Genomic DNA, 27,962 nt, shown 5'->3' with positions numbered 1-27,962 from the left:
CTGCCATTGGTTAATGAGAAAACCTCCCTCCTCCCAATAGATCTCCAGAAATAGCTTGATCATAAGAAACTACCCCCTCTCAAATGGAGATCCTAAACCCATAGGCCTTTTCACAACCATCCACTACCACAATTCAAAAGTCTAAGAATTAAAATTCTGTTAGAATGGTAACTAACTCATCTGAAAAGTTTTTACTGGGTTGCTAACTAATCTCCAAAGAACTATTTACCATAAGCTACTTTCAAGCTTTAGAAAAACTGTATTGATTTTTCCCCCTCCATAGACATTAACAAAGTGCTCTGCTGAGAAAAATCTCACCACGCAAATGCAAATTTTCTATTATTTATCAATTGAACTAACCTCCCTGCTTTAAATCACCTTCTTAGAACCTTCTTACATGCAAAGAATTTTAAGCCCAGGATTTCTGAGTGAGTTTCCCAAAGCACACAATTCAAGTACCATTAGGAAGTAGCAAATCACTATTTAGCTATAACTCAGGAAGAAAGAAATGTATTTGTGGGAGTGGAAAGAAGCTGGCAATCCTCATTAAATGTAATGCACAGGAGGGTGAAGCGTAAACAGAGATGCAATCCCTCCGTGTTTATGCACCAAATGAAAGAATCTGTAAAGCTGAGGACACAGCAATTCCAAATGAAGTACTTTCTTTTCTTAAATAGAAAAATAATACAGGAAAGTCAGGCACAAGGTGTTCCTGAAATCCTTCTGTAACCCCATCTAGCTAATGCACTGTTTCAGAAACAAACTCCTGAAAGGAACAATGACTTTGTCGGGGGTAAAGGGGGGTTGTGAGCAGAGGGGTATCTGAAATAACGGAAGGCAGTGGGCTGCAATGGAAAAAGTATTACATTTGGAGTCACTGGATCTAAGTTCAAATCCTAACTTTGTGATTTATTATCTATAAACTTGGGCAAGTCTTTTAACTTCTTTGGACCTCAGTTTCTTTAGCTATAAAATGAGAGGTCCGGATGAGATAACTTTAAAGGTCCTCGACGTCATTAAATCTATAATCCTATGCGGTGGCCCATCTGGGCAGAAAAGGGGTATAAAAGTTCCTGGAGAGAGACTGTTACCTGAATGGGTCCTCTCTGACTCTGTCTGCATATTCATCTATCATACAAAAATATGCCCAGTACATGAAAGGCCAAAACTTACAGATATATGAACTCAGTGATCTTAGAAAAACGTGTAAACACTTGCAGGAAATAATGAAGAGTGAAATGAGCAGAACCGAGAACATCGTATACAGTACCAGCAATCCTGTTTCAAGAATGACTGAGTGAAGAAATCATTCTGAATATTATAAATATCCAAATTAAAGGCATATGAGGAAAGATGATACCTGCATCCAGAAAAAGAACCTATAAATAGAAGTATATAAAGAATAATTAAACACACACACACCTATTTTTGTCATTATAGCCTTTTCTAGGGTGGAGGTAAGGGGAGGAAAGAAAAAAAAAAGGAAAAAAGAAATTTACATGATAATTTTATTATATATTTAAAAGGAATAGCAAGATGTACATATTAGATTTGCAGTTTTATGTGCAATCTAATTTTTAAAATTATTCTATCTTATGGAAATACTTGTTTAATTCCTTAAATTAAAAATAAAATAAATAAAAAAAGAAACTTATAGATATGTAGGAGTGACTTGCAAGTTCCTAGATAATTATGGCATAATCCTGGAAAAGAAAAGAATATCTGGCTTAATTATTACTATGTTGGGAGGCAACCTGAATTTGGTGTGGTGTATGTGACCCTACCAGAAAAAGAAGCTAGAGAGATATCCACTTGACTCATGGCACTGGCTTGTGCCATAAGGGAAAGTAGTATATAATTGTAAATAATAATCTATTTCAAAATAATCTCTTTCTGAGTGGTCTATTACCATAGGGAGCTGTCCTCTAATGGCAGAGTCTAAAAATGATAGTTTAGTTGATCTGAAACAAACTATAACGTGGTGCTAAAAAAAGATAAGGGGTTCTCTCACCCTGACTAAAAACTAGCCATAGGGGATGATGAAGTTGAAATCTTGGGGGAAGACCATGAGCCACTGTCACCTATGAGATACTAGTCTTGGAGATTAATCCACCAGCCAGTGTGGGACAGACCTCTTGGCTTACAGCCCTTAGAGATGAAGATGGAAATAGGGAGAGGGGGCTTTTTAATTCCTCCTCCCCAGTGGCAATATGTGGTCTGTTGTCCTAAATCCTCAGCTCTTTCTTGTCCTCTGTGGGAGAATCTGACTTCACACAACAGACAATGCAAAGTCCTTTTGTCCATAGCATGACTATGTTAAGACCCATTTCTCAGTCAAGGTGAAAGCTTTTTCAGCTTCATTGAAAAATGAAGCTTCTGCTAATCCTCTGCAGCTTCCTGTCAGAGATTTCTTAAAAGGGGGCAAAACTTCCCTTCTCTAGCAGGGCCCCTGTCTTCCCTCCTTCTGTTCTGAAAAAAAAATCAAACAAACCACTTAAAAAAATTAAACCATGAAACAAAATGTAACAGAGTTTTAACAGAAATTATAGTTTTTTTTTTTACTTCTTCAAAGAAAGCTTAACCTTTTGCATTTATGCTCCACAGTCATGAAATTAATTTCTTCCACATGTCTGAAAAGAGCAACTGTTTTAGTTATTTTTAATTGGAGAGGTAAGGTCTGTAGGTGTAGAGAGAGATGCTTCTAAATGTGTTTTGCATTGTAAAATACTTCCAGACACAGGATGGGGGGGAAAGGGAGGCGGGGATTGAAAGGAAGGGAGTGAGAGAATATAATTTTTATAGCCTAAGAATGAAAATGTTTCCCATCTTTAGAGGGCAGTGGTGACAAGCACCAATTCTCATCTTTTTTTAAACATGAATTTCATTCCCATGGATGGAAGCAATTGTTTGAACAGTTGGCAATAGCTGGATAGGAAATTTTAAAAGTTGCCTTTACTAGGGTTTTTAGCCTGAGGATAGTAAGTCAGCTCTGTCTGAACAACTTTTTAGGGAAAATCAATTTAAATGCTTGACTGGAATCAAATGAGATAACAAATGTGTTTTGCAAATCTTAGAGTGTTTCATAGGTGCTACCTGGTAGCAGCAGTAGCAGGAGGAGTAATAATCTAGTTACTACAGTAGTGATTGTCTATCTTTTTCAAAGATTGATTTTATAATCTAGATGCTCAAGAAAAAAAATAGCAGAAAGGATTTCTAATATCCAGGTTCCCCACTTTCCCCCTTAATTAACTGCACAACAAAAAGATCCCTAGGGGAGAACTTCTCTGCATTTTTGGGGCCTCTGGGGGTACTATTTACATCAATAGAGAGGCAAAGAGAAGGTGACTGGCAGGGCCTGCCTCCAACTTGCTAACTGTGAATTTACTTATTCCATAGTTGCTTTCTTCACTCACCTTCTTGTTTGTTCAGTTGTTTTAGTCGTGTCCTACTCTTTATGACCCTATTTGGGGTTTTCTTGGCAAAGTTACTGGAATGGTTTGCCATTTCTTTCTCTAGTTCATTTTATAGGTAAACAAACTGAGGCAAATGGGAAAAAAATGACTTGCCCAGAGTCACACAGCTAGTAAGTGAGGCCACATTTGAACTCAGGTCTTCCTGACTCTAGGCCCAGCACTCTATCCACTGTGCCACCTAACTGCCCTCACTTTCTGTAAATATAGATATAAATATAGACTCTTAGTCTAAGGGACTTTAGAGAATCAACAAGGTAAATTTCTTCCTTTTTTTTTTAAACAGATAAGGAGACTGAGGGTTAGAGAATAATTTGTCCAACATCACACACCTCAGCTTGAGGCTAATCAGTGGACAGAGACATAACTCAATAGACTCATTAGCTGTTCTTCATATCAACTCTAACTGCTAGGGTTGATTTGGAGAATGGGAGAAATATTCCAAGTCTAGGGGAGAGCTATGTCCTGATTTTTTTAAATGGAAGATTCCACTAAATATAAACTAGTTAGCTTGCCTTTGATTCCTGGAAATACTAGGGGCATGTTTCAAATACTGGTTTATCAGCCAGAATGCCCTCTTTAAGAACAGACCACATAAAACTAATCTCTTTTCCTTTATTGACCAAGCAACTAGGCTAATACTGCCAATTACTAGCATTTAGATAATGCTCTAAGTTTTGAAAAGGGTTTTTACTTGTTAGCTCATTTAGCTAGTAGGTCAGGAGGATGCTGAGAGATTTCAGCAAAGAATTTTATTCATTCATGAGAGATAATATGGCTGAAACAGGAGTCAAGAAAACCCAAGTTTGAATCTTGCTTCAGACATTTAGTATGTGCCTAAGGATGCAAAGTTATGTAACTTTCTTCATATGCACTTTCCTCATCTGTCAAGTGGGGGAAAAGCTATCCATTAATTCATTCAATAAGCTTTTATTATGTACTTACTCTGTGCAAGTACCACGAGCCTGTTGGCAATATAAAAATCAAAATAGTCCCGGTTCTCCATTCCACTGTAAAAGCATATATTCCAAATCTGACAAAGTTTCTCATATGATTTGTATGGTCAAGTTGGAGAAATATAGGCTATGTGATATTATATTTAGGTAGAGTCTGAGTTGGGACAATGACAGACTCTGAAATGTAGCCACTACCTGTTTGATATTAACTTGGTCTCTGGTGGAGTATCACAGGCATCTGACTTTTGCTATATATAATTTTTATCAATGACTTAGGTGAAAGCATAGATGGCAAGATTGGAAATCTTATGAATGACATAAAACTAAAAGGCATAATAACAGAGTCAGGATCAGAAAGGATCACTTTACAAGCTAAAAAATAAGCTACATAATAGAAATAAAATAAAATAAATATAAAAATAAACTACATAATAGAATTATGTGAAATTTATTTAGGATACAAGTACAATACTATAGGGGGTTTTTAAGTGATCACTTTGTAGATTAAAATTAGGGAAGGTACATGTAGGAGAACAATATCTGGACATTTCAGCAGACTGGAAGTTCAAAATAAACCAATGATGATAAGGGATGGGACCACAGGCTACATTAAGAGAGGCAGGCTGTTCCAGACATGGAAGAAGACAGTCCTTTCCAGACTCCATCTGGAATACTGTGTTCAGTCGTCAGTACTGCATTCTAGAAGCCATGTTGACAAATTGGAGCCCCTTTAGATGAGGAAAACCAAGATGGGGGAAGAGTGAAGACCATACCGTAGAAGCATCAGTTGAAGGATTTGGGGATATTTAGACAGAAGAAGAGAAATACATATGGGAGTTTAGGAGACTAGGTGAGAGACCTTAAAGTTATCTTCAAAGGCTTTCAAATGAAAGTGACTTTTTTGGTTGATCTCATATGGTGAAACAGAGAAAAGTGGAAGATGAGAAAAGAAAGTGATAAAAAGTAGATTTCCAAAAGTGGAATGAGCTGCCTTAGGAAGAAGTACTATTTCCTTCACTTGAGAATTTTAAGTAGAAGCTGGATGATTGGGATGTTGTAGAGGGATTCCTTCTTAGATCTAGGTTGAACTAGATGACTATCTGAGTTTTTTTGCAAGTCTGAAATTCTGTGATTTTTGTAAATACCTAGAATTCTGGTGTCCAGTTAATTTATGGTTATATCATATATGAAATCACTGTATATATTTATAAAATTAGGTCAAAGACTTCCAAAAGTATTTGGCCTATTACTCCCTTTAAAAAAATTACACAGCATCCCCCTGGAAATCTACTTTCTTTAACCTTTTAACTGGTTTTTCTTTTTAGAAGTTTGTGTCATTTAAGAAAAAATAGATGCATCTTAAATTTAATAATTTATTGTAAATTTGTGATTTTTTCCTTCATTTAAATTCTGATGATGCAATATTATGTCATGTAACCACACAGTATCATATTATAAACAAGTCATTATCTGGTGAAAGAATTTGTTTCTTTGACTATGTCTATTTGTTACAAGTGGTTTATTTTTTTTTCTTTTCTTTTCTTTTTTCCAACTGGGAGGTGGTATTGGTGAAAATGGGTAAAAAATAAATGCTTGATAATTGAAAAAAACTACGAATAATTTTTTTTAAAAATACTCTTTGACAACAGTAATATATTGTATTCCACATATTCTTGGCTGATGCATGCTGGACTTCCCGAAAATGTGCCACACACTTGCTGTCAACACTTACTTGTTAAAACCTGTTGGCAGACTTGACCACAGATAGGTTATAACTTGCATTTTGTGTGCTTCTTTGGAATATAATGTAATCACTATGACTTTAACTCTGTTATACAACAGATAAAATATGAATGAATGGTTTTTCAAAATTTTCTTATTTTCTCTTCTTTCCTTATGCTTCCACTGCCCCCCTATTTTTATTCAACATCTCCCAATTATACCTGAGGTTACTACCACTCTGCCTGGATCATTCCAGTGCCCCCCAGGGGGTGGTATCACCCACTTTGAGAACCTATGACGTAAGTAGCTAATTAATTCATAGAAAATTTCTCCACACATGATAGGCACCAAATAAATTTTAAATTAATGAAAAAAATACATTTGTCTGGATTCAAAAAATCTGTGCTTTTAAATAGATTTCATAAAGGGAAATGGACTTATGTGTTTTCATTCTTGACTCTAGAGCTATTTTCTACTCTAACCAGAGTCAAGAGTGAAAATAAGCTTAATAGCTAGCCATCTATTATTTTTGTTACTGAGTTAAAACTGGCATATATAGTGAATAGCAATACTTATTATCATATTATTTTCTCAAGGATATAGAGTAAAACAGATTAGTTTAATCTAGAAGAGGGTCACCAGGGGCCCAAGAGTTATTTTGTTTTTTAAATTTTTTGAAAACTGCATTTCAATTTCCTTTGTGATCCTACCTACTTTATTTTCTGCATTTAAAAACATTATTCTGAGTTCATAGCCTTCACCAGACTGCAAATAGGATCCACTACACAGAAATGGTTAAGAAGCCCTGATCTATAATATATATTATCTCTACTTCAGTGGATTAATTATGACTTTTCAAAGAAATGATTAACATGCTGAGGATCAAATTTTGATTTTTAAAAGGACAGAACAAAGTAGGGATCACAAGTGAAAACAGTCATCTTTGACTTATTTCTTTAGTTGAACAGCCAATCCCAGAATCAAAGGCAACATGGATTTTACTGACACATTATCAGGCATTTAAGTGTAACATAATCTCGTAATTCAGATTGTTTTTTCCCATTTAGAAATAAGGTGCTAAAAGACTTGTTGATATTTTACCAAAGAATTATTTGTATTAAAATACTTCTAATATGTCTACATAAACATGTAGGGTGATAATCCCTTGGTGTTGGCTTTCTTAATAAGGGAGCTCTGCTTGCTTTGACTTTTGAAAAACAGGAGAATGAGAAACATATGTTAATGGCCATGGAAACTCCTATTTTCCTTCAGCTATCAAAGTCATTAAAAAAAAATCATGTGAAAGACTAATAACAAGAAAAATACAAATGAAAATAAATCTGATGTCCAATGTCACACCTGTTATACTGGCAAAGATAAAAATAATAATTATTGGAGTGGCTTTGGGAAGACTGGCATACTCATGTAGTACTGAGAGAGATCTAAATCAGTCAAAGCATTATGGAAAACAATTGGGTGCTATATCCATGAAGTCACTAAGCTGCACATACCCTCTGGTACAATGACACCACTGCTAGAAGTGTGTCCCCAATGAGGTTAATAACAGACAGAAAGGACCCACGGTTACAAAAAATACTCACAGCAACAATTTTCATTGTGACAAAGTGTGGGAAACAAAGTAGATGCTTATCCACCTGGGAACTGCTAAACAAACCAGGGTGTATACATGCAATAGAATATTATTGGATCATTAGAAATGACAAATATGAGAGATTCAGAGAGACTTGAGAAGACTTGCATGAACCAATGCAGAGTAAAATGAGCAGAACCAGGAAAACAATTTACACAATTAATATAAGAAAACAACTTCAAAAGGCTTCTGAACTCTAATAAGTACAGTGACCAATTATGACTTAAGAAGAATGATGGGGGCAGCTAGGTGGCACAGTGAATAGAGCACCAGCTCTGAAATCAGGAGGACCTGAGTTCAAATCTGGTCTCAGACACTTAACACTTACTAGCTGTGTGACCTTGAGCAAGTCACTTAGCCTCAACTGCCTTGCCTTCCCCCCTCAAAAAAAAAAGAATGATGAAGCATGCTATATGCCTCTTTCTTCCTGGTAGAGAAGTGGTGGAGTAGAGATATAGAACAGGATCAACATTTTCAGACATGAACAATAGGTCGCTTTATTTTGCTTGACTATAATTACTTTTGGCAGCTAAGTTGCATAGCGCATAGGGTACTGGGCCCTGAGTCAGGAAGACTTAATTTCTTAAGTTCAAAGCTGCCCTCAGATACTAACTAGCTAGCTATGTGACCCTGGGCGGGTCACTTAACCCTGTTTGTCTCAATTTCCTCTTCTTTAAAATGAGTTGGAGAAGAAAATGGCAAACCCCTGTAGTATCTGCCAAGAAAACCCAAAATGAGAGTCACAAATAATCTGACATGATTGAAAAATGACTGAAGAATTATTTTTATGAGGGTATTGCTCCCCATTAATGGATTAATGGGATTAATGGCTAGTGATAGAGAAGCCAAGCAAAGAAAAAGGAGTATCAATTAAACATTAAAAAAACAACAACAACAAAGAACAAAACAAAAATCAAGGGATCACAAACAGGGAGATTTTGTCACTACTTTGTTAAATTTAATATGCACTTAAAACAATATAACACGGGGTGGCCAGGTAGCACAGTGAGTAAGAGCACCGGTTCCAGTGTTGGAATGACCTGGAGATCGAATCCCGGGCTCAGACACTTAGCACCCACCCAGAAACACCTGGCCGTGTAACCTTGAGCAAGTTACTTAACCCTAATTGCTTAGGGGCAGCCAGATGGCTCAGCAAGTAAGAGCACTGGCTCCAGTGTCGGGATGACCGGGGTCAAATCCGGGCTCAGATACTCAGCACCACACCCAGCAATAACTGGCCGTGTACCTTGAGCAAGTTACTTAACCCCGACTGCTTAAAAAAACAACAACAATATAACAGAAGTGTGTGGTTTTATATACAGTCCTCTATTTTGTTTCTCTTAGATTGATACATATTTATAAGTCCTTAAAAAAGAAACTTAAGGGGCGGCTAGGTGGTGCAGTGAATAGAGCACCAGCCCTGGAGTCAGGAAGACCTGAGATAAATCTGGCCTCAGACACTTAACACAAAAACTAGCTGTGTGACCTTGCGCAAGTCACTTAACCCCAACCGCCTGCGTTCCCCCCTCCAAAAAGAAAAAAAAAAGAAACTTAAAAAGACAGCATGGCCCAGTGAATTTGTAATTGGGGGACCTAAGTTCTAACTACATGACTTTGGGCATGTCATTTCCTCCATGGGCCTCAATTACCTCATCTGAAAAATCAGAAGCTAGGAATGACTACTAAGGTACCATCTAGCTCTAAATCTATGATTCAGTGATTTTCTCATTTCATTTTTTACATGTTTTTTCTGTGAGTTGGAATTTATACTGGAACATATGTATGGGGCACATTCTAATGACATTTAAAATGATGTAGCATTTTAATTTAAGTGAATGATCCTTGGTTCTAATTTTAAAATATGGATTTCTATGCTGTTCAATAAGTGCTAACAAAGATGATTTGGGTCCCTTTGGTGAGAGTGGCAGTAGGGTGGGAGTGGAGCTGGAATTAAGTTAGGGTTTTGGTCAGATAGAGACTTAATCATTCACTTAAAGATGCTAACAAAGTAAGTTAGAGTGAACTTCAGTTCATTTCTTGGCAGGTTCTAGAAACCACATCAGGCTAAGCAACAAGCCAAAGATTGTGAAGCAAGTAAAAATCCTACATACAGAGGAATTCAACAGTATTAGATCTGGCAATCAAGAGTTCAGAGAGAACTCTTGTGGAGAAGAAAGAAAACTGAGATCCCAGGTGAGCAATCTGCTCAGCAGAAATGTTTCACCCAGGGAGCAGTAGGTAGCATGAGGAGTCCATGAGGAGGAAAAGGACACTGACTTCCCATGGTACATGCAGCATGAATTGTCTTGGATGTGTGCTCCCTACCTACATACCACTGTGCTCAAAGTTTGTGTCCACTCTTCCCAAAGATCTGAGGTATAACCACCTTAGGATGGGGTGGTGGTGGTGGTGTATATTTTGTAGCTGATGGCATTATAACACCATCTTAATAAATGTTTTTGCTCTGAGTTAATTGTGTTCACTGGCTGACTATGAAGTGGGAGCTCAGCAGTGGGGGATTATCAGCTATAGTTTCAGGACGAGAGGCTATTCTGACCTGCAAACATAAGAGTGCTGAGTTGAGGAGGCATCCCAGAAAGGATCTTACACTAGAAGAGCTGTATTTGTATTTATTGCTGGGGTCAATTAGCTAGAGTGAAGTAGAAATGTATTATTAATCCTCCTGGGACCTGCCCAACCTTCTTTAGTTAGTAGATACTTTTCAATTTTGTCATGTAAAAATAACACAAGACCAAAACTCTGGCTATATAGAATCAGGAGAGATGTCAGAGTGAGTTTTTAAGATACCGTATTGTTAAAAGCCATGTCCTAAGGAAATTCCAGCTTAGGAGCTTCTATCTAAATATGCTTTTAGGAGATAGTGAAGTTCAGCTATATGAATGACCTAGTAGCTGATGGGTTCATGACTGTAGGTGTACAATTCTTAGACAAAATATAGGATAGTCTGCAATACAAGCAGTAATAATAATCAGAAGCTAAGTTTGGTAAGTTAACACATTAGATTTACAAGAAATATGATATTATAGATGTGAAATTTCTATTAACCACCATAAGGCTTTCAAAGAACCACAGATCCTCAGAGATGAAAGGAAACAAATTCAATCCTCACTTACAGCTCTAATCTCTCTTACAACATTCCTAACAACTAATTATTCGGTCTCTGCTTGAAGACTCTTAGTGATGGTGAACTTACTATCTCTTCAGGCAGCCTTCTGGACAGCTTTATTGTTGTTCACTCATTTTCAATCATGTCTGAATCTTATGGACCCATTTCTTGGCTTTCTTGGCAAAGATACTAGAGAGGTTTGCCATTTCCTTCTCCAGTTCATTTTACATATGAGGAAATTGAGGCAGACAGGGTTAAATGTTGTCCAGGGTCACCTAGCTAGTAAGTGTCTGAGGCCAGATTTGAACTCAGGAAGATGAGTCTTCCTGACTCCAAGCCTAACACTCTATCCACTGTGCCTGCCCACTCTACACATCACTCATTGCTTAAAAATCCTTCCTTACAAAGGAACAAAATATGTATTACAGAAACTTCCAAACATTTTCCCTAGCTCTCTTTACATCAAGGTAAAACATAACATTCAATGTCAGGCAGTGGCCATTTAGTGAAAGCTTCTCCTGAGTCTACTTTCTTTAAAGGAGAAAACACATGGTAGAAAAAAATAGCAGATTTACAATTAGGAGACCTTAGTCTGAATCTAGACCACATTACTTACTAGTTATGTGACTCTGGGAAAATCATTTGATCTTTCAAAGCCTCATTTTCCCCATAGGTATTATAGAGCAAATAATACTTATAACAACAATAACAATAGCTAGCATTTATATGGTACTTCAAAGTTACAAAATGCTTTAGATATATTTTCTCACTTTACCTTAAAACAATCCCCATGGGGGGAAGATGCTATTATCATCCCCATTTTACAAATGAGGAAACTGAGCTTGAGACAGTTTAAATGACTAGTCCAGAGTCATGCAGCCAATAAGACTCTGAGGCAGGATTTGAACTCAAGTCTTCCTGACTCCATGTCCAGTCTTCTTTCCAAATGTCATGTACCTACCACCTGTCTTCCTAATAGGACTGCTATGGGGCAAGCCCTTTGTAAGCTGTGGTGCACTAGAAACATGTGAATTGTCATTATTAAACAGTATTCCAGATTTTTAGTTAAAGAAGTCAATCTATAAAATATTTATGAAGTATTTGCTATGTGCCATTGAATAAAAATAAATATCTCTCCTCAAAGAGCTTACTTTTTTTGGAGGAGGAAAAAAATATACACACATAAATACATACTAGTATCTGCATCTATATACACATACACATACATATATATGTAAGGTAACCAAAGCACTCTAAAATTATCACTAGACTCCTCTTTTCTTTTTTTTTCTTTCTTCATTTTTTAGATTCCTCTTTTCTAAGCATGTAAGAGTCAGTGAAGCATAGAGAATAGAAAGCAAGATTTGGGATTAGGAAACTCCTGGTGCAATTCTCACTTCTAATATAAACCCATTAAGTGATCAGAGGCAAATCACTTAATTTTTCAGTGTCCCAGCCAAGTCTCTATAAAGGAAAGGAAAAGCTGTGCATCTGTATCAATAGAAGGAATTTTCATGGCGATGCACGGCGATGGCATCCTAGTTTAAGCTGCTTCCCCCTCCCCTGCAAAAAAAAGAAATCTGAAAATGTAAAAATGATTTATTTGTGGCACTGTGAAGTTCCCCATAAAAGCACCACACTGTGAAATGATATGAAGTAGTGGGGTGCAGCAAAAACATAATGTATTCCTTTTCAAATTTAGGGCAATTAACATGCATGCCATTAATATGGCCTAATAGCTGCTATTATTTATCTTCCTCCTTTTTGGTAGAAATTTATGTTCCATAAGTCTATAGCTTCATATTTTCTAATTTGAAAAAAAAATGCAGTCAACTTCATCCTACTTTATACAGAGCTATGGGCGTTGCGACACACACTCATTACTGAAGAAAGTACAACTACCGTGTGCAAACTGCAAAGTGCTAGAGGAATGGGAGCTATTATTAATGAGATAAAAAATGATTTAAAGGTCAGATGGTAAATATAAGCTGTTAATTTAGTGGCAGGAAAGGGGTAGGCAAAGCTTGTTTATAGAAAGCACATGTGTGCTCCACCCCAACCCTCCCTCCTCCAATTCATTTTCTCTGGCAAAACCGCAAAATTGTGACTCAATGTTATCAAAGGGAACAGAACAATTACTAACATTTTGCTTAAAATTATAAGGCAAGAAAAGGAGTAAAAACGAGTGCCTGAAAAACATCCTTAATGCTTCAGGGGGAATGGGATACATTACTTGACCTGTCTTTGTGATTTCTCTGCTCATGGAGTATTCTTTTGTTTTTCCACAACTTTATTTTTGCTTTCCTTTTCCTTGCCCTATTGTTGGCATTCTATCAATGAGCATTTTTGTTACTTGACACTTTTGTATGTTTCTAGCATAAAGAGCAGCTAGAGGGGAACAGTGACTAGATTGCCAGCCTGGAGTCAAGATGATTCATCTTCCTGAGTTCAAATCTGGCCTCAGACATTTACTAGCTCTGTGACCCTAGGCAAGTCACTTAACCCTATTTGCCTCAGTTTTCTCATTGGTGAAGTGAGCTGAAGCAGGAAATGGCAAACTTACTCTAGCATCTTTGCCAAGAAAACCCCAAACGGGGTCACAAAGAACCTGACACGACTGAAATGAAATAACAAGCATAAAGAAAATTTTTGTAGTAATGACCTCAGGAGTTCCAAGTTCATGAAGGGCCTTCTGAATCATCTACCGCAGATTACATTAAAAATAACAATAATAATTATAATTATAGCTAGCATTTATTGGGTACCTTTAATGTCCCAGGCACTGAGCTAGGCACTTTACAAAAATTATCTTCTTTGATCTTCATAACAACTTTGAGAGGAAGGTGTTACTATTGTCCCTATTTTATAGTTGAAGAAAGTGAGAAAGGGGTTATACAGTGACTTACTGTGGTTCACAAAGGTAATAAAAGTCTGAGGTTGGATTTGAACTCAGCTCTTCCTGATTTCAGACCCAGTGACTCTAACCATTGCACCACCTAGCTGCCTCCAAACTATTTTAACAGCATTTTATTTTTAGGCATTCTTTGCATTGTGGTAAATCTCAGAAGTTGGTAATGTTTACTTATTTTTCTTTATGAGACAGATACAATTACCAATCAATACATTAATAAGTATTTCATCACTTCTGTATACCAAGCATAATGTATAATGTTGACAGGTGTTTTTGACTGAAACAACAAATTTGTAAACCTAGTTTGTTTTTTTAACCAAAATATGTGATTAAGTGAGGACTCCCAATTATGCTAAATAATAGAAAGTTATATGGATGACTGCACACCACAGAGGGTCACAGCATTCCACTAAATTGAATTTGACCTACTTCTTTAAGACAAACCTCTTCCAGTTCTTATGAAGGACCTTCTTCTTGGAGATTCTTGCAAGGAGTAATGTTTCAATGATGTAGATAATAACAAAAAAGGACATTTGTTCATTATGATAGCAAAAACATCTACTGTTGATGTAGTTTTAAAGGTTTTACAGTGTTTTTACATATGTTACCTTATTGGATCTTCCTAACACTCCTGAGAGGTAGGCATTATTATTATATCCCCTTTTTGACAGATTAGGAAACTGAGACTCAGGGAAATTTAAAAAACACCCTAACTAAAACATCTAAATTAATCTTTAAAAAGGATAAAGAAGAGGCAGTAATAAAAAGGAGAATGAAGTAATTTCTTAAGTCTATGCAGAAACTCAGAGTAGATTCAGATGAATGCAATTCTTATTATTTAGGTACAAGTCTGAAACTGTCTTGACATTGCCAACAGAAATCATGCTTCCATTTACATCAATGAATCAATGAACTGAAAAACTAAGTCATATTAATAACTTTTTTTGGACTTAATCCTTTGCTTCCAATAACCTGCTTCATCATTTATCTCCATCCCTCTCCAGTGGTTCCTTTCTTTCTCCTACTCTACAAACAATCTCAGATCACCACTGCTCTCCCTCAGTGCTGTTACACGATGGAGTTACTACCTCATCTCTTTCATTCCTTTTGCCACCAACTATCTTGAAAGAGTAACCTATATTTGTTGTCTTCATTTTGATCATCATCAATTTAATTTCCTCCCCCACTGTAATCGGACTTTACTTTGTACAGTTATCAGTGACATCCTAACACCAAAGCCAAAGGCTGTTTCTTGGTCTTCTTTCTCCTAGACCTCAATGAAGCCTTTCACATTATGACCATTTCCTCCTTGGAAATTTCTACCTTCCTTTTGGCTATGGCATTGCACTATGACCCTGGTCTTCCTCTTATGCCTTTGAACATAATGACTGTGAGGCTTATATTTTACATCATTTATTTCCAATCATCTTTTAAATCAGTAATCTGCTGGTGCAATTAGTTTTGGATATTTTGATGCTAACCTATATCCTCAAGTTCTTCCCCCTACTTCTGTGTATCTTCTTTATCCTAAATGTCTGAACGTTACTTATACTTTTCTTTGTTTTCATGTATTTCTCTTTCTTAAAACTTTTCTTTCCCTGAAGACTTAAGTGCGTGGGAAAAATCCTTCCATTAGAATGCAAGTTCCATGGGGCAGCTAGGTGCTACAGAGCACTGGCCCTGGAGTCAGGAGGACCTAAGTTTAAATCCGGCCTCAGACACAACATTTCTGGTTGTGTGACCTTGGGCAAGTCACTTAACCTCAATTGCCTTGCCTTCCCCCTTCAAAAAGACAAATAAATAAATATATATAGTAGAATGCAAGTTCCTTGAGGGCAGGGACTTTTATCATGGTCATTTCCAGTGCTTTATCATATTGCTCAGCATATGCTTACTAAATGCTTGTTGGTTAATTGATCAATTAATTCCCTCTTGGTCCAAACAAAGTTTAAGTAACATTATTTTTTATGCTCTTTCCCAAGAAGTTTTTCATAGCTTCATCCTTTTTCTTATTTTATTTCCCTCTGGTCAATTTTGAATTTTATTCTCCAGTTTACAGAGCATTATTATACCCTTATTTTAATCCTTTATTCTTATTGTTTCCTTCACAAGGCAATTATTCACAGGTTCAGCCATTTATTATCTTGGGAAAGGTCAAGAAAGGGTCTAAAATAGGGGTTCTTTTTAAAAATAAGTTTTTAATGATGCTTTTCCCCCATCATCATAGTTTCCTCCCATATTTCTCCCTTCCAGAAATCTAGCCCATATAACAAATAGTATTTTTGAGCCAAAAAGGGGAAAAATCACCATAACTGACCAACATATCAAAAAAGTACAATTTACAACATTTGTGAACCGCCCATCTCTGAAAGGGGTGTAAGTGTCTTTTATCTCTCCCTTTAAGCCATGCTTCTTATATATAAAAAGCAACATTCAATTTTGATTTTTTTTGGGGGGGGTGTTCTTTCTGTTTACATTGTTGCAGTTATTGTATATATTGTTTTCTTGGGATTTAAAATAGAGTTTTTTGACTTTTTTCATGTCACAGATTATTTTGTCAGTCTCATGATGCCTATGGATCGCTTCTTAGAGTAATATTTTTAAATACATGAAATAAAATGCATAGGATTACAAAGGGAATTGGTTATATTGAAATACAACTATCAAAATGTTTAAAATATTAACTATTAAAAATAAGCTCATATTAATATTAAGAACTCCTGCTTTGACGTATCATATAATTTTAGAATTAAAAGGGACCTCTTCCAACCTAATACTCAGAGCAGGAATCATCTCTACAACATGCCTGACATGTCCTTACTGGTTCACTGCATGAACACTGCCAGTAACCATTGCCTAGGAGAACTGCCCATTGTATTTTTGAATGATGCTAACTTAGGAAATTCTTATATTGAGCTGAAATCTGTCTTCCTATACTTCTATCTATTATTACTGGTCCTGTTCTCTGAAATTACTTCCTGATAACCCTTTAGTATATTGACAGCTATTATCACCACCACCACCACCATCATTGTCGTCGTCATCATCATCATCATCATCATCATCATCATCATCATCACCATTATCATCATCACCACCATCACTGGTATTTATTTAGCACTTTAAGGTTTGCAAAGCAATTTATGTATATTATCTCCTACAACTCTTAAAACAACCCTGTGAGATAGGTGCTATTATTATCTTCATTTTATAGATGAGGAGACTGAATTTGAGAGAGGTTGAGTGACTTAACCCAGAATTAAAGAGCTAATAATGAACTGGGATAGGACAAACTCAGGTCTTCAAAATTGCAAGCCCAGTGCTTCATTCACTATGAAATCTAACTGCCTATATCACCCAGAAGTGTTTTATTTAGGCTAAACATTTTTAGTTCTTTCAAATTTCAATCATATGAGGTAGTTTCAAGGACCCTTAACATCCTTTTTGCTCTTCTCTGAATTCAATCCAGTATACCAATATTCCTCTGAAAATCTGGTTCTCCAGTACCTCAGATATAGTCTAGACAGTGTGGAACAATAATATTACTTCTCTTGAACTGGAAACTTCTATTAATGCATTTAGAGATTACATTAAGCATTTTTGGCAGTTGGACCATAATGTTGACTCAACTGAGCTTAAAATGAAATAAGGCCTTCTCATTTTCTTATGGACCATATCTTCCTCCATTTTTTACTTATACATTTATTTTATAAAAAGCATAAGTCTTTACATTTATTCCTATTAAACTTCATTTTTCAAAGATTCTTCTATCATTTTAATCTGCTGAAATGTTTTAGAATCCTGAATTGGTCATCCAACATACTAGCTATCATTTTCAGCTTTGTGTCATCTTCAGATTTGATAAGAATTGATTAGGTCTGCATCCAAGTCACTGATAAAAAATTTAGAAAGGACAGGACTAAGGTGAGAGCTGTGTGGCTTGTCACTGGAAACTTCTGTAATGGAAATGCAAATTTAAAGATCTTCCCTGCCCCTAGGCTAAAGTGTACCTGGAGCCTGGGGTGGGAGGCCTGTTTTTCAGTACATACTTTTTGATTGGCCAGTGGGTCCAGAAGGTTGTTACATTCTCTGAGCCAGGAGAAAGCTATATAAACCCTGATTTGAGGCTTTGTTTTGGGGCTCACTTTGAGAAGTCAATATAAAGATAGAGAGAGTAACAACCAAATCTGAACTATACCTCTGGTGCAATACTATTAATCATAAAGATAACTAAATTTTGCTTTCTACCAGATAGGTCTAGGAGCTGCCAAAATTCATGGCCTGTATTAGTGAAGTCTTTTGGTGCCAATACCACTGCTGAACTAAGACTTTCCTCTGCCCACTAGAAGGTACCCAGAAGTAGGGGTGGTATTAGGGCCGAGGGTCAACATATATTGTTCATCCACACCCCTTCCCTTCTCATCTCAATTCTGCTCCTGTGAAAGATGAATTTGACAAGAAGATACTTGTATGCTAGCCCTGGGAAAACTTTGAGAATATATTGTGTTCTCTTGACCCCAAATGAAAGGATCTTTAGGTTAGAGCAGATGATAATACTACCTCAATAGAAGCAAGTCTCCTTTCAGATTGCCACTCTGGCAAAAATATTCCCCTTCTGATGCCTGATCTATTTAATAAAAAGTGGCATTTCTCTAGTAAGCTCAGGGAGAATAACACTACCTGTTACCTTGTGACTTTGGCCCAGCCCCCTTTTCACCATTCTCCAAGATCCTCTGATTCCGAATTAATCTACCACAGTGTAGATGAAAGAATCCTGGACTTAAGAGTTAGAAAACCTCATTTAGAATTCTGTCTCTGTTACTTGCTAGCCAGATAAAATTGTCCACCTTTGAACTATGTAGCAAAATCTTAGGATTCATCCTAACCAAGATGCCTAAAGTTGAGTAACTTTAAACAACAACTGATCTCAAAGATCACCTAAAGAAGGTCCTCACTATTAACAATAGCCTGAACAGCAATCTTAGTCTACTCTTCTGGGTTTGTTTCAAGGCAAACAATGGAAATGCTTTTTGAAAATTTCTAAGAAATGACTACAAGTTATGGGAAAATCAGTGTGAATGACATCAGCAACAATAAAAATCAGATGATATTGAAAGTTAAACTGTAATTAGGATGGATTTCACTGTAATCATTTCTCTCTCATATTTCATCCCTTGCAAAAGACATCAATTGGACACTTTTCTTCATATATGAAAAAAACTCCAAAGCAGAGATCTGTTTATACTGATGCCTAATTTCTGGATAGCAAAGTCATGTCTTGTCATATTCTTCAATTATAGGAAGCGATTCCAATATAATTAGAGATTTTCACATTTGATCTTTACAAAGAGGCACTGGATATTCATCTATAGAACTGATTAGTAAACAACATCTGTTTTAGTGCATTAAGCTAGCAATGGGAGAAATTAAAAGATGCTATGTGAGGTTTTATTGGAATGTTCTTGGTGGTATTTTGCAATAAGCCCTTAAGAAGGTTGAATACAAAATTGTTGCCTTTCAAAATTTATTTCCCTCCTTAGCATAGGTACACAGAACTTCCACCGTACAGTGCTTCTCATCAAGGCTGAGGAGATCTTGCTCAATTTTCAGACCAAAAAAAAAAAAATCAACAATGTTAGCACCTGCTTCAGGGGGCAAAACTTACAGAGAGAATTATATAGTATTTGCATAAAATAGCAAAAGAAGGTCATATCCAGGTACTTTTAACTTAACTGAACTTCATTTGATAGAATGGAATTTTACATCTGGAGGGGACCTTAGGGATTATTTAGTTTAACCTCTTCATTTTATAGGTAAAGAAACTGAGGCCCAAAATGTTTTAAGTGAAAAATAGTAATAGCTAACATTTATCTACATATTTATATTTGTATAGTGTGTTTTAGAGTTTGCAAAACACTGCATATTTTCCTCTTTGATACTCTCAACAAACCCGAGGTGCTTTTATTATTCTGACTTTACAAATGAGGAAAGTAAGGCCCTGAGGTTGACTCAGCTAATTAAGTATCTGAGATAGGATCAAATCAATCAACGAGCATTTTAACAAGTGCCTACTGTGTTCCAGACACTGCTAATTGCAGACATAGCACTCTAGTCTTTCTGATTTCAAGGCCATCACTCTACCCACATAGCTCAGTCATGCCTAGAACCCATGTCACCATGTGGCTTTGATATCTTTAACTTCATTAGGATTTCATATGAGGACTACATCCAGAAAAGGTATTATCTTCTTCTCTAGGTGTCTTTCCTTTACAAAGGAAACTTAGAACTATGCTCTCAGATGAGAACCTTAACTGAGCCAGGTGATGTCATCCTTACTAGCTAATACCTCTCACGATGTCAACAGTTCAGATCATTCCATCAATTCTTTCCTATTTTCAAAAGACAGACAGAATGCAGTGCTTTCTTTAGTACATGGACATTTGCAGTTCCAGAAGCATGAAGACAAGACATACTAACCAGTACTTGCCAGTATCTATGTTTCTTAGCTAGAGACCAGATACAGAAACAAGCATCCCCAAAACTATATGGGAAGGCTCCTTAGTGTGCAAGATCCTCACCAAGCATTATAGCTGTGGCATCAGTTTCCCATCCCCAATAACTTTCTGGAAAAGACTGGGAATGGGGCAAAAGGCTCCCAGATCAAGTCTCTACTCTAGATCCTTCCTTGATGTTGACTAATAGATACCCAGCCACTCTGGGGTAGAGCAGGAACAGTTATACTGCATCAAAATCTAATAGTGATGCTCACAAAGCCTCTTCCCGATTACCACACGAATGTGTCCTGGCCCATCAACCAGAGGATCTAATCTGTTCTCATAGAATGGTCAATGATCCATAATTCTTTAATCTCTGATAGATGAAGGAAAAGGAAGGGAGGCAGAGATGATCTGAAGAGATGGCTTCTGGGGGAAGGCGCAATAAAGCCCTGGGAAAGGTGATAGACTGAGATACCACCATGAGCGGAAGTCTTCTACAAAGCCTGAGGACTACCATGGGGAAGAAACACTGCCTCTCCTCTCTGTGCATTAGCACACATATCCAGGTACTCAAGCCCAGTTATGGCTCTGGTGATAGCCAAGGTCACTGAAAGCTTTGAGCTCTGATCTGAGCGCAGTTTCTGGACGAGGGTTGGTTAATTACATTTTTCTCTAGGCCTGCAGTCTTGAGCTGCTTTGGGCATTTTGCGTATATGTGGAACTGCCTTTGCTGTGCAAATTCTGACTTCATGAATTCCATTTACTTTAATGCTGTGTATGAGCTGTCCTTGATTTACCAGTGTCCCTTATTTGTCCTTACCCCTCCACCCACCCTCAGTGCATTTGTTAGTAGGTGTGAAGGAAAGTCACTAAGATACCTCTTCTACCAGCCTTTCCTTTGTGTCTCCCACTCCTCTCCCGTTCCAATCATCAGGAGCAGTGAAGGAGGAGGGAAGCTAGTCAAATCTTGCTGTCTTACCAGCTATATTTAGTCACTACTGAGAAGGAAAAGAGAGGGAGGAAAAATCTTGCCACTCCTCACCCAGGCTCCAAAGCTCTGATTCCTCCTTCTCTGCCCTAAGAGCCTAGAAATCTTCCTTATCCTTTAATCCTCAATCCCAATATCCCCTGCCCAACCCTTTACATCTTCTCCCTTCCCTAATCCTTATTTTGCTCCTCAGTTCAGGATCCTGCCTCTGTTCTTCATCATATATGGCCCCTGCCTTTACTTCACCCTTGCTCCATTGGATGGGGGAAGGCAGACTCTGTTACTACCTCTATTGTTGCCAAGGTTTCAATCGGGGTACGTGTGTTTCTGGCATGCCAAGTTTAGACTGAATGTATTTTTTATAGAAACATTATCTCATATGATAGGGAGGTTCCCAGGCCAAGTCATTCCACAAAAGTCTACCTAATCCAAAATAACTTTCAACCTAGAGAAAAATCCCCCCAAATTCAACTTTTTACCATTTTCTCTCTTTTGCCATCTGGTATCTCTGAACATCACTTCTGGCCTTCATCTGTATGTATTCCCCTCTGTAAAATATATTTTCATCACAATTCACAGATACAGATACCACTTTCTCTACATTACCCCCTCACTCCAGAACAGGGCTGATACTTTGCTGCCTTCCACAATCATATTCCGGTATTTTAGACTTACCTCCTCGATGGATGACCAGAGACGTCTCGCTTCCAATGGGACACTCCTTCAATATATCCACGACTTCTGTATGGCTCAGGTTCTGTACATTCTGTTGGTTGATCTCAATGATGAGGTCACCTTCACATAAGCCAGGACATCCCTGAATGTCTAGAATTTGCTTCACCCTTTGTCCCGTAGGACTGTCTGCAATCGTGAAGCCAAAGCCCTGGGCACCTTTCACAATGGTTAAGGTCATGAGTTCAGCTTGTGTAGCTCCTGAAGAAGCCATCGACACATTGTCATCGTGAATGGGAGGCGGGAATGTGCCATCAAGCTGACCATCAGCTGGGATGGAGTGCAAAGAATGAGGAGGTCGATCTGTTACATCTGGAACAGATTGGGAGGTCCTAGAAATGTATTCCAAATAAGTTTCATAGTTATGTCTTCCATTGACCACTACAGGGGGTCTCTCCATTACTGCAAGAGGTGGCACCATGTTGTTAACAGGATCTTCAGGATCAAAGGGCAAAGGGTACCCACGACATAACACCAGGTTGACACTTTGACCAATAGGAACAGACTGGAAAAGTTTGACTACATCTGCATGAGTATGTCCAAGGACACAAACTTCATTAATATAGACAATGACATCACCTACAAAAAAAGAGAGAAAAGATTGACACCATGAGATAAAGTCAATTAATGTTGACATAAAGGAATGGAATTTTTTATGAGACTAATCAAGGCATTTCTTTGTACCCCAGTTCTTTGTACCCCAGTAACCTGCAAGTAAATCAATGAGAATAATATTTAAATTCACTGGGAAAACTCAGGGTTGCAATTGGTCTGTCAACAAATGTAATAATTGAATGCAGAATAAGTGCTTTGTGTTTAGGCTTGAAGTTCAGCAACAATTTCATATTTAAAAAGAAAAAGGTTCAAGGCAGCGAACCTCTGAATGTAAAAACTCTTCACTTTTCTGTGCTTTTTACTCATCATTATGTGCAATCCACTTATGAGAATTTCCAAATTCTTTGCAAGTTCAGTTCATGGTATTTTAGTTGGTAGGTGACAGTGTGTAACAGTTACCTGGATAAACATGCCAAACAAACCTTTTAAGAATCAGGCTTTTTCTTTTTCCAGGAGATTTCGCATAAATTTCTTTTCTGGGTTGCACTTGGCACAATAAAGTCCAGGGAAAGAAAAAGAATCAAGCATTTTTGTTTCAACTCTGCAATATATTGGCCTTGGGACCTTAGATAAACATCTCCCATGTGTCACTTTTCAAAATTTATGTAATAGTATGATTTTTTGAGTTATCTCTTTTAATTAAACACTGCAGGTATGTATGTAGCAAAGGTTATATGAATAGGAACAGGGATTGTATTGATGTTTTTAATGGTGTAGGAAGCTTCTGATTAGAAATGCCTTTTACTAAAGAAGGTGAGCATTAGAGTAGGAGTTCTAAACCATTATTGTACTGTGGACCCATTTGGCACTCTGGTAAAACCTTCTCATATGATGTTTTCAAATGTGTGAAATACACAGGATTATAAAGTAAATCAATTTTATTAAAATAGAGTGATTAAATTTTTTTAAATCCCAGAAATTCATAAATCTAAGATTAAGAATGCTTGTCTAAGGGCCTGCGCGGGAAGGAGTGGTGGCGGCGGTGCGGTGGACGCGGGCTGGGTAGGCGCGGCGGTGGACGCGGGCTGGGTAGGCGCGGTGGCGGACACAGGCCGGGACGGCATGGCGGCAGCGTGGCGGCACGCGGACCCAGGCTGGGAAGGCGCGGTTGGGGACGCAGGCCAGGAAGGGGCCTGATCAACTTTGAGGGCAAGTCTTCCCACCAACCACAAGGTCCACTACCAGGCCTATCACCAAAGGGCTGGGACTGGAAAGAGCAAGGTAAGAAGCAAAGACAGGGGCCCCTATACTGGACAGCAAACACTCCTGGGGCTACCACATCATAGCACAGAAATCTTTTTTAAAAAAAGCCCCTTTCAGGACCTCCAAAGATGAGGATGACAGAGTGAACCCCACTTGCTCCAAACACCCCCTCTGACCCTGAAAATATAGTAACTATTGTCCAGGGCAAAACCCTCTACAGTAAAGGCTTGGGATCCTAGAGGAAGGGCGTGGTTAGGACCCTGCCTCAAAATGGGTAGAAAGCAGACTACAAAGACAAAGACTCTAGAGTCCTACTATCCTCAGAGGGAGGAACCAAACTCAGAGGGAGACAATGTGGACTCCACACCCACAGCTGAAACTTCAACAGGGAATGGATCCCAAGCACAGAAGGCTCTCCTAGATGAGATAAAAAAGAACTTTGAAAGCAAAATGAGAGAGAGAAAAGAAAATGAATAATTCTCTCAAAACAAAAATAGCAGAATTCGAAAAGCATTATAATGAGGAAAACATCTCTCTAAAAAGAAAAGTGTATGATATGGAAAAGGAGCTTCATAAATTAACCAAGGAAAATGATTTGCTAAAAACCAGAATTAAACAAATGGAAACAAATAACTCTATGAGGAACCAAGAAGTAGCCAAGCAAAGCAATAAAAATGAAAAATTAGAAAAAGAGGTAAAATACCTCAAAGAAAAAAATAACTGACCTGGAAAACAGATCCAGGAGACATAATCTGAGAATCATAGGCCTACCAGAAAATTATGATGAAAAAATGAGCCTGGACAACATTCTCCAAGAGCTCGTTAAGGAAAACTGCCCTGAGATACTTGAACCTGAGGGGAAAATAGAAATCGACAGAATCCACCGGACACCTGCTATAAGAGATCCCAAACTGAAACATCCTCGAAATGTTGTGGCCAAAATCCAGAACTACCAGATAAAAGAGAAAATACTTCAAGTGGCCAGAAAGAAACAATTCAAATATCGAGGGTCCACAGTGAGGATTGCACAGGATTTGTCAGCCTCCATACTAAAAGATCGGAGGCAGTGGAATACAATTTTCAGGAAGGCAAAACAGCTTGGATTACAACCAAGGATCACATACCCAGCGAGACTGAGCATATTCTTCCAGGCAAAGAGATGGTCATTCAATGATATAACAGAGTTCCAGACCTTCTTGATAAAAAAGCCAGAACTCAATGGAAAATTCAACCTCCAATTATGAGAAGCAACAGTGACTTAGAAAGGTAAACAAGGATAACACACATCATTTTAGAGGGAAAGAGGGGAGGGAGAAGAGATTTGCATGAGATCTGTTCCTGTCATTCTTGATGCGAAGAAAAAATAGCATACCTCATTAAGTATAACAATATCCTACAGGTAAGAGGGGGAAAGGGTTACAAAAGGGGGGTGGGAGTGGTTTGTAGAGAGGGAAGTAGTAAGAGGAAAAGGGGAGGAAAAGGGAGGGGAGCCGAAAAGGGAACACTGAGGGAGGCGGTAGTCAAAAGGAAAACTATTAAGGGGGGGAAGGGAGAAGGGAGGAAAAATATGAACATCAACAGGGGCAGGAATAGGATAAGGGGAAAGAAACAGATAACAATCATAACTGTAAATGTGAATGGAATGAACTCTCCTATAAAACGGAGACGGATAGCAGAATGGATTAGAAATCATAATCCTACAATATGCTATTTACAAGAAACACATCTGAAACAGAGGGATACACACAAGGTAAAGGTAAAAGGTTGGAGTAAAATATATCATGCCTCAGCTAAAGTAAAAAAAGCAGGGGTAGCAATCCTTATCTCAGATAAAGCAAATGCAAAAATTGACCTAATTAAAAGAGATAAGGAAGGAAACTATATCCTGTTAAAAGGCACCATCGAGAATGAAGCAATATCACTACTTAACATATATGCACCAAGTGGTGTAGCTTCCAAATTTCTAGAGGTGAAGGTAAAGAAATAGATAGCAAAACTATACTAGTGGGAGACCTTAATCTCCCCCTATCTGAACTTGATAAATCCAACCTCAAAATAAACAAGAAAGAAGTTAAGGAGGTGAACAGGATTTTAGAGAGGATAGGTATGATAGATCTCTGGAGAAAACTGAATGGGGATAAAAAGGAATATACTTTTTTCTCAGCGGTTCATGGCACATACTCAAAAATTGACCATGTTCTAGGGCATAAAAACCTCACAATTCTATGCAGTAAGGCAGAAATATTAAACGCATCGTTCTCAGATCATGATGCAATAAAAATTATATGCAATAAAGGGCCAGGGAAAGAGAGACTAAAAACTAACTGGAAATTAAACAATTTAATCCTAAAGAATGAGTGGGTCAAACAAGAAATTATAGAAACAATCAGTAATTTCATTCAAGAGAATGATAATAATGAGACAACATACCAAAATCTGTGGGATGAATTAAAGGCAGTTCTTAGGGGAAGTTTTATATCCCTGAGTGCATACGTGATTAAATTAGAGAAAAGGGAGCTCAACGAATTGGGCATGCAATTAAAAAAACCTAGAAAAAGAACAAATTCAAAATCCCCAATTAAATACTAAACTAGAAATATTGAAGACTAAAGGAGAAATTAATAAAATCGAAATTAAGAAAACTATTGAACTAATAAATAAAACCAAGAGCTGGTTTTATGAAAAAACCAACAAAATTGATAGACCCTTAGTCAATATGATAAAAAAAAGAAAGAAGAAAACCAAATTATGAGTATCAAAAATGAAAAGGGTGAATCTACCTCCAATGAAGAGGAAATCAAAACAATAATTAGGAATTATTTTTCCCAATTGTATGCACATAAATTTGACAATCTTAGGGAAATGGATGAGTATTTAGAAACATACAAGTTGCCCAGATTAACTGAAGAGGAAGTAAATGACTTAAATAATCCCATTTCAGAAAAAGAAATTGAACAAGCCATCAGTCACCTCCCTAGGAAAAAAATCTCCAGGGCCAGATGGATTCACTACTGAATTCTATCAAACATTTAAAGAACAATTGATTCCAATATTCTACAAATTATTTGGGAAAATTAGTGAAGAAGGAGTCCTACCAAATTCTTTTTATGACACAAATATGGTACTGATACCTAAATCAGGAAGAGATAAAACAGAGAAAGAAAATTATAGACCAATCTCCCTCATGAATATAGATGCAAAAATTCTAAATAAAATACTAGCCAAAAGACTACAGCAACTTATCTCAAGAATAATACACTTTGATCAGGTAGGATTTATTCCAGGAATGCAAGGATGGTTTAATATTAGGAAAACCATCAGTATAATTGATCATATCAACAATAAAACTAGCAGAAACCACATGATCATCTCAATAGATGCAGAAAAGGCTTTTGACAAAATACAACATCCATTCCTATTAAAAACATTAGAAAGTATAGGAATCAATGGAGCCTTCCTTAAAATAATAGGTAGCATCTATTTAAAGCCATCAGCAAGTATTATATGTAATGGGGAGAAGCTGGAAGCATTTCCCATAAGATCAGGGGTGAAACAAGGGTGTCCACTATCACCCCTCTTATTCAATCTGGTACTAGAAATGTTAGCAGTAGAAATTAGAGAAGAAAAAAAATCAAAGGAATCAAGTTAGGCAAAGAAGAGACCAAGCTATCACTCTTCGCAGATGATATGATGATATACTTAGAGAATCCTAGAGAATCAAGTAAAAAACTGCTTGAGACAATAAATAAATTTGGCAAAGTTGCAGGATATAAAATAAACCCACATAAATCCTTGGCATTCCTATATATTTCCAATGAAATTCAACAGCAAGAGATAGAAAGACAAATCCCATTTAAAGTCACTGTAGACATTATAAAATATTTGGGAATCTACCTGCCAAAACAAACCCAGGACCTGTATGATCATAACTACAAAACACTTTTCACACAAATAAAGTCAGATCTAACTAATTGGAAAAATATCAATTGCTCATGGCTGGGTCGAGCTAATATAATAAAAATGACAATTTTACCTAAATTAAATTATATATTTAGTGCCATACCAATTAATTTACCAAAAAACTACTTTA

At 37.2% G+C, this 27,962-nt stretch overlaps 1 protein-coding gene across 1 annotated transcript in view; it reads right to left on the bottom strand.

Annotated features, from left to right (window-relative positions):
* The window catches only part of LOC138176033 (membrane-associated guanylate kinase, WW and PDZ domain-containing protein 2-like), a 1,726,709-nt gene that overhangs the window by 267,530 nt on the left and 1,431,217 nt on the right, over positions 1–27,962 (bottom strand). Inside the window, exon 10 of the mRNA XM_069106765.1 lies at positions 21,998–22,633. Within this exon, the coding sequence (XP_068962866.1) occupies positions 21,998–22,633 (636 nt within the window). The remainder of the gene's footprint in view (positions 1–21,997; positions 22,634–27,962) is intronic.

This window comes from Petaurus breviceps, unplaced genomic scaffold, assembly GCF_028583685.1.
Source record: "Petaurus breviceps papuanus isolate PSGF00001 unplaced genomic scaffold, PetGlider_PUasm1.0 80, whole genome shotgun sequence".
Taxonomy (NCBI): domain Eukaryota; kingdom Metazoa; phylum Chordata; class Mammalia; order Diprotodontia; family Petauridae; genus Petaurus; species Petaurus breviceps.
This window is presented reverse-complemented; position numbering and strand designations above follow the sequence as displayed.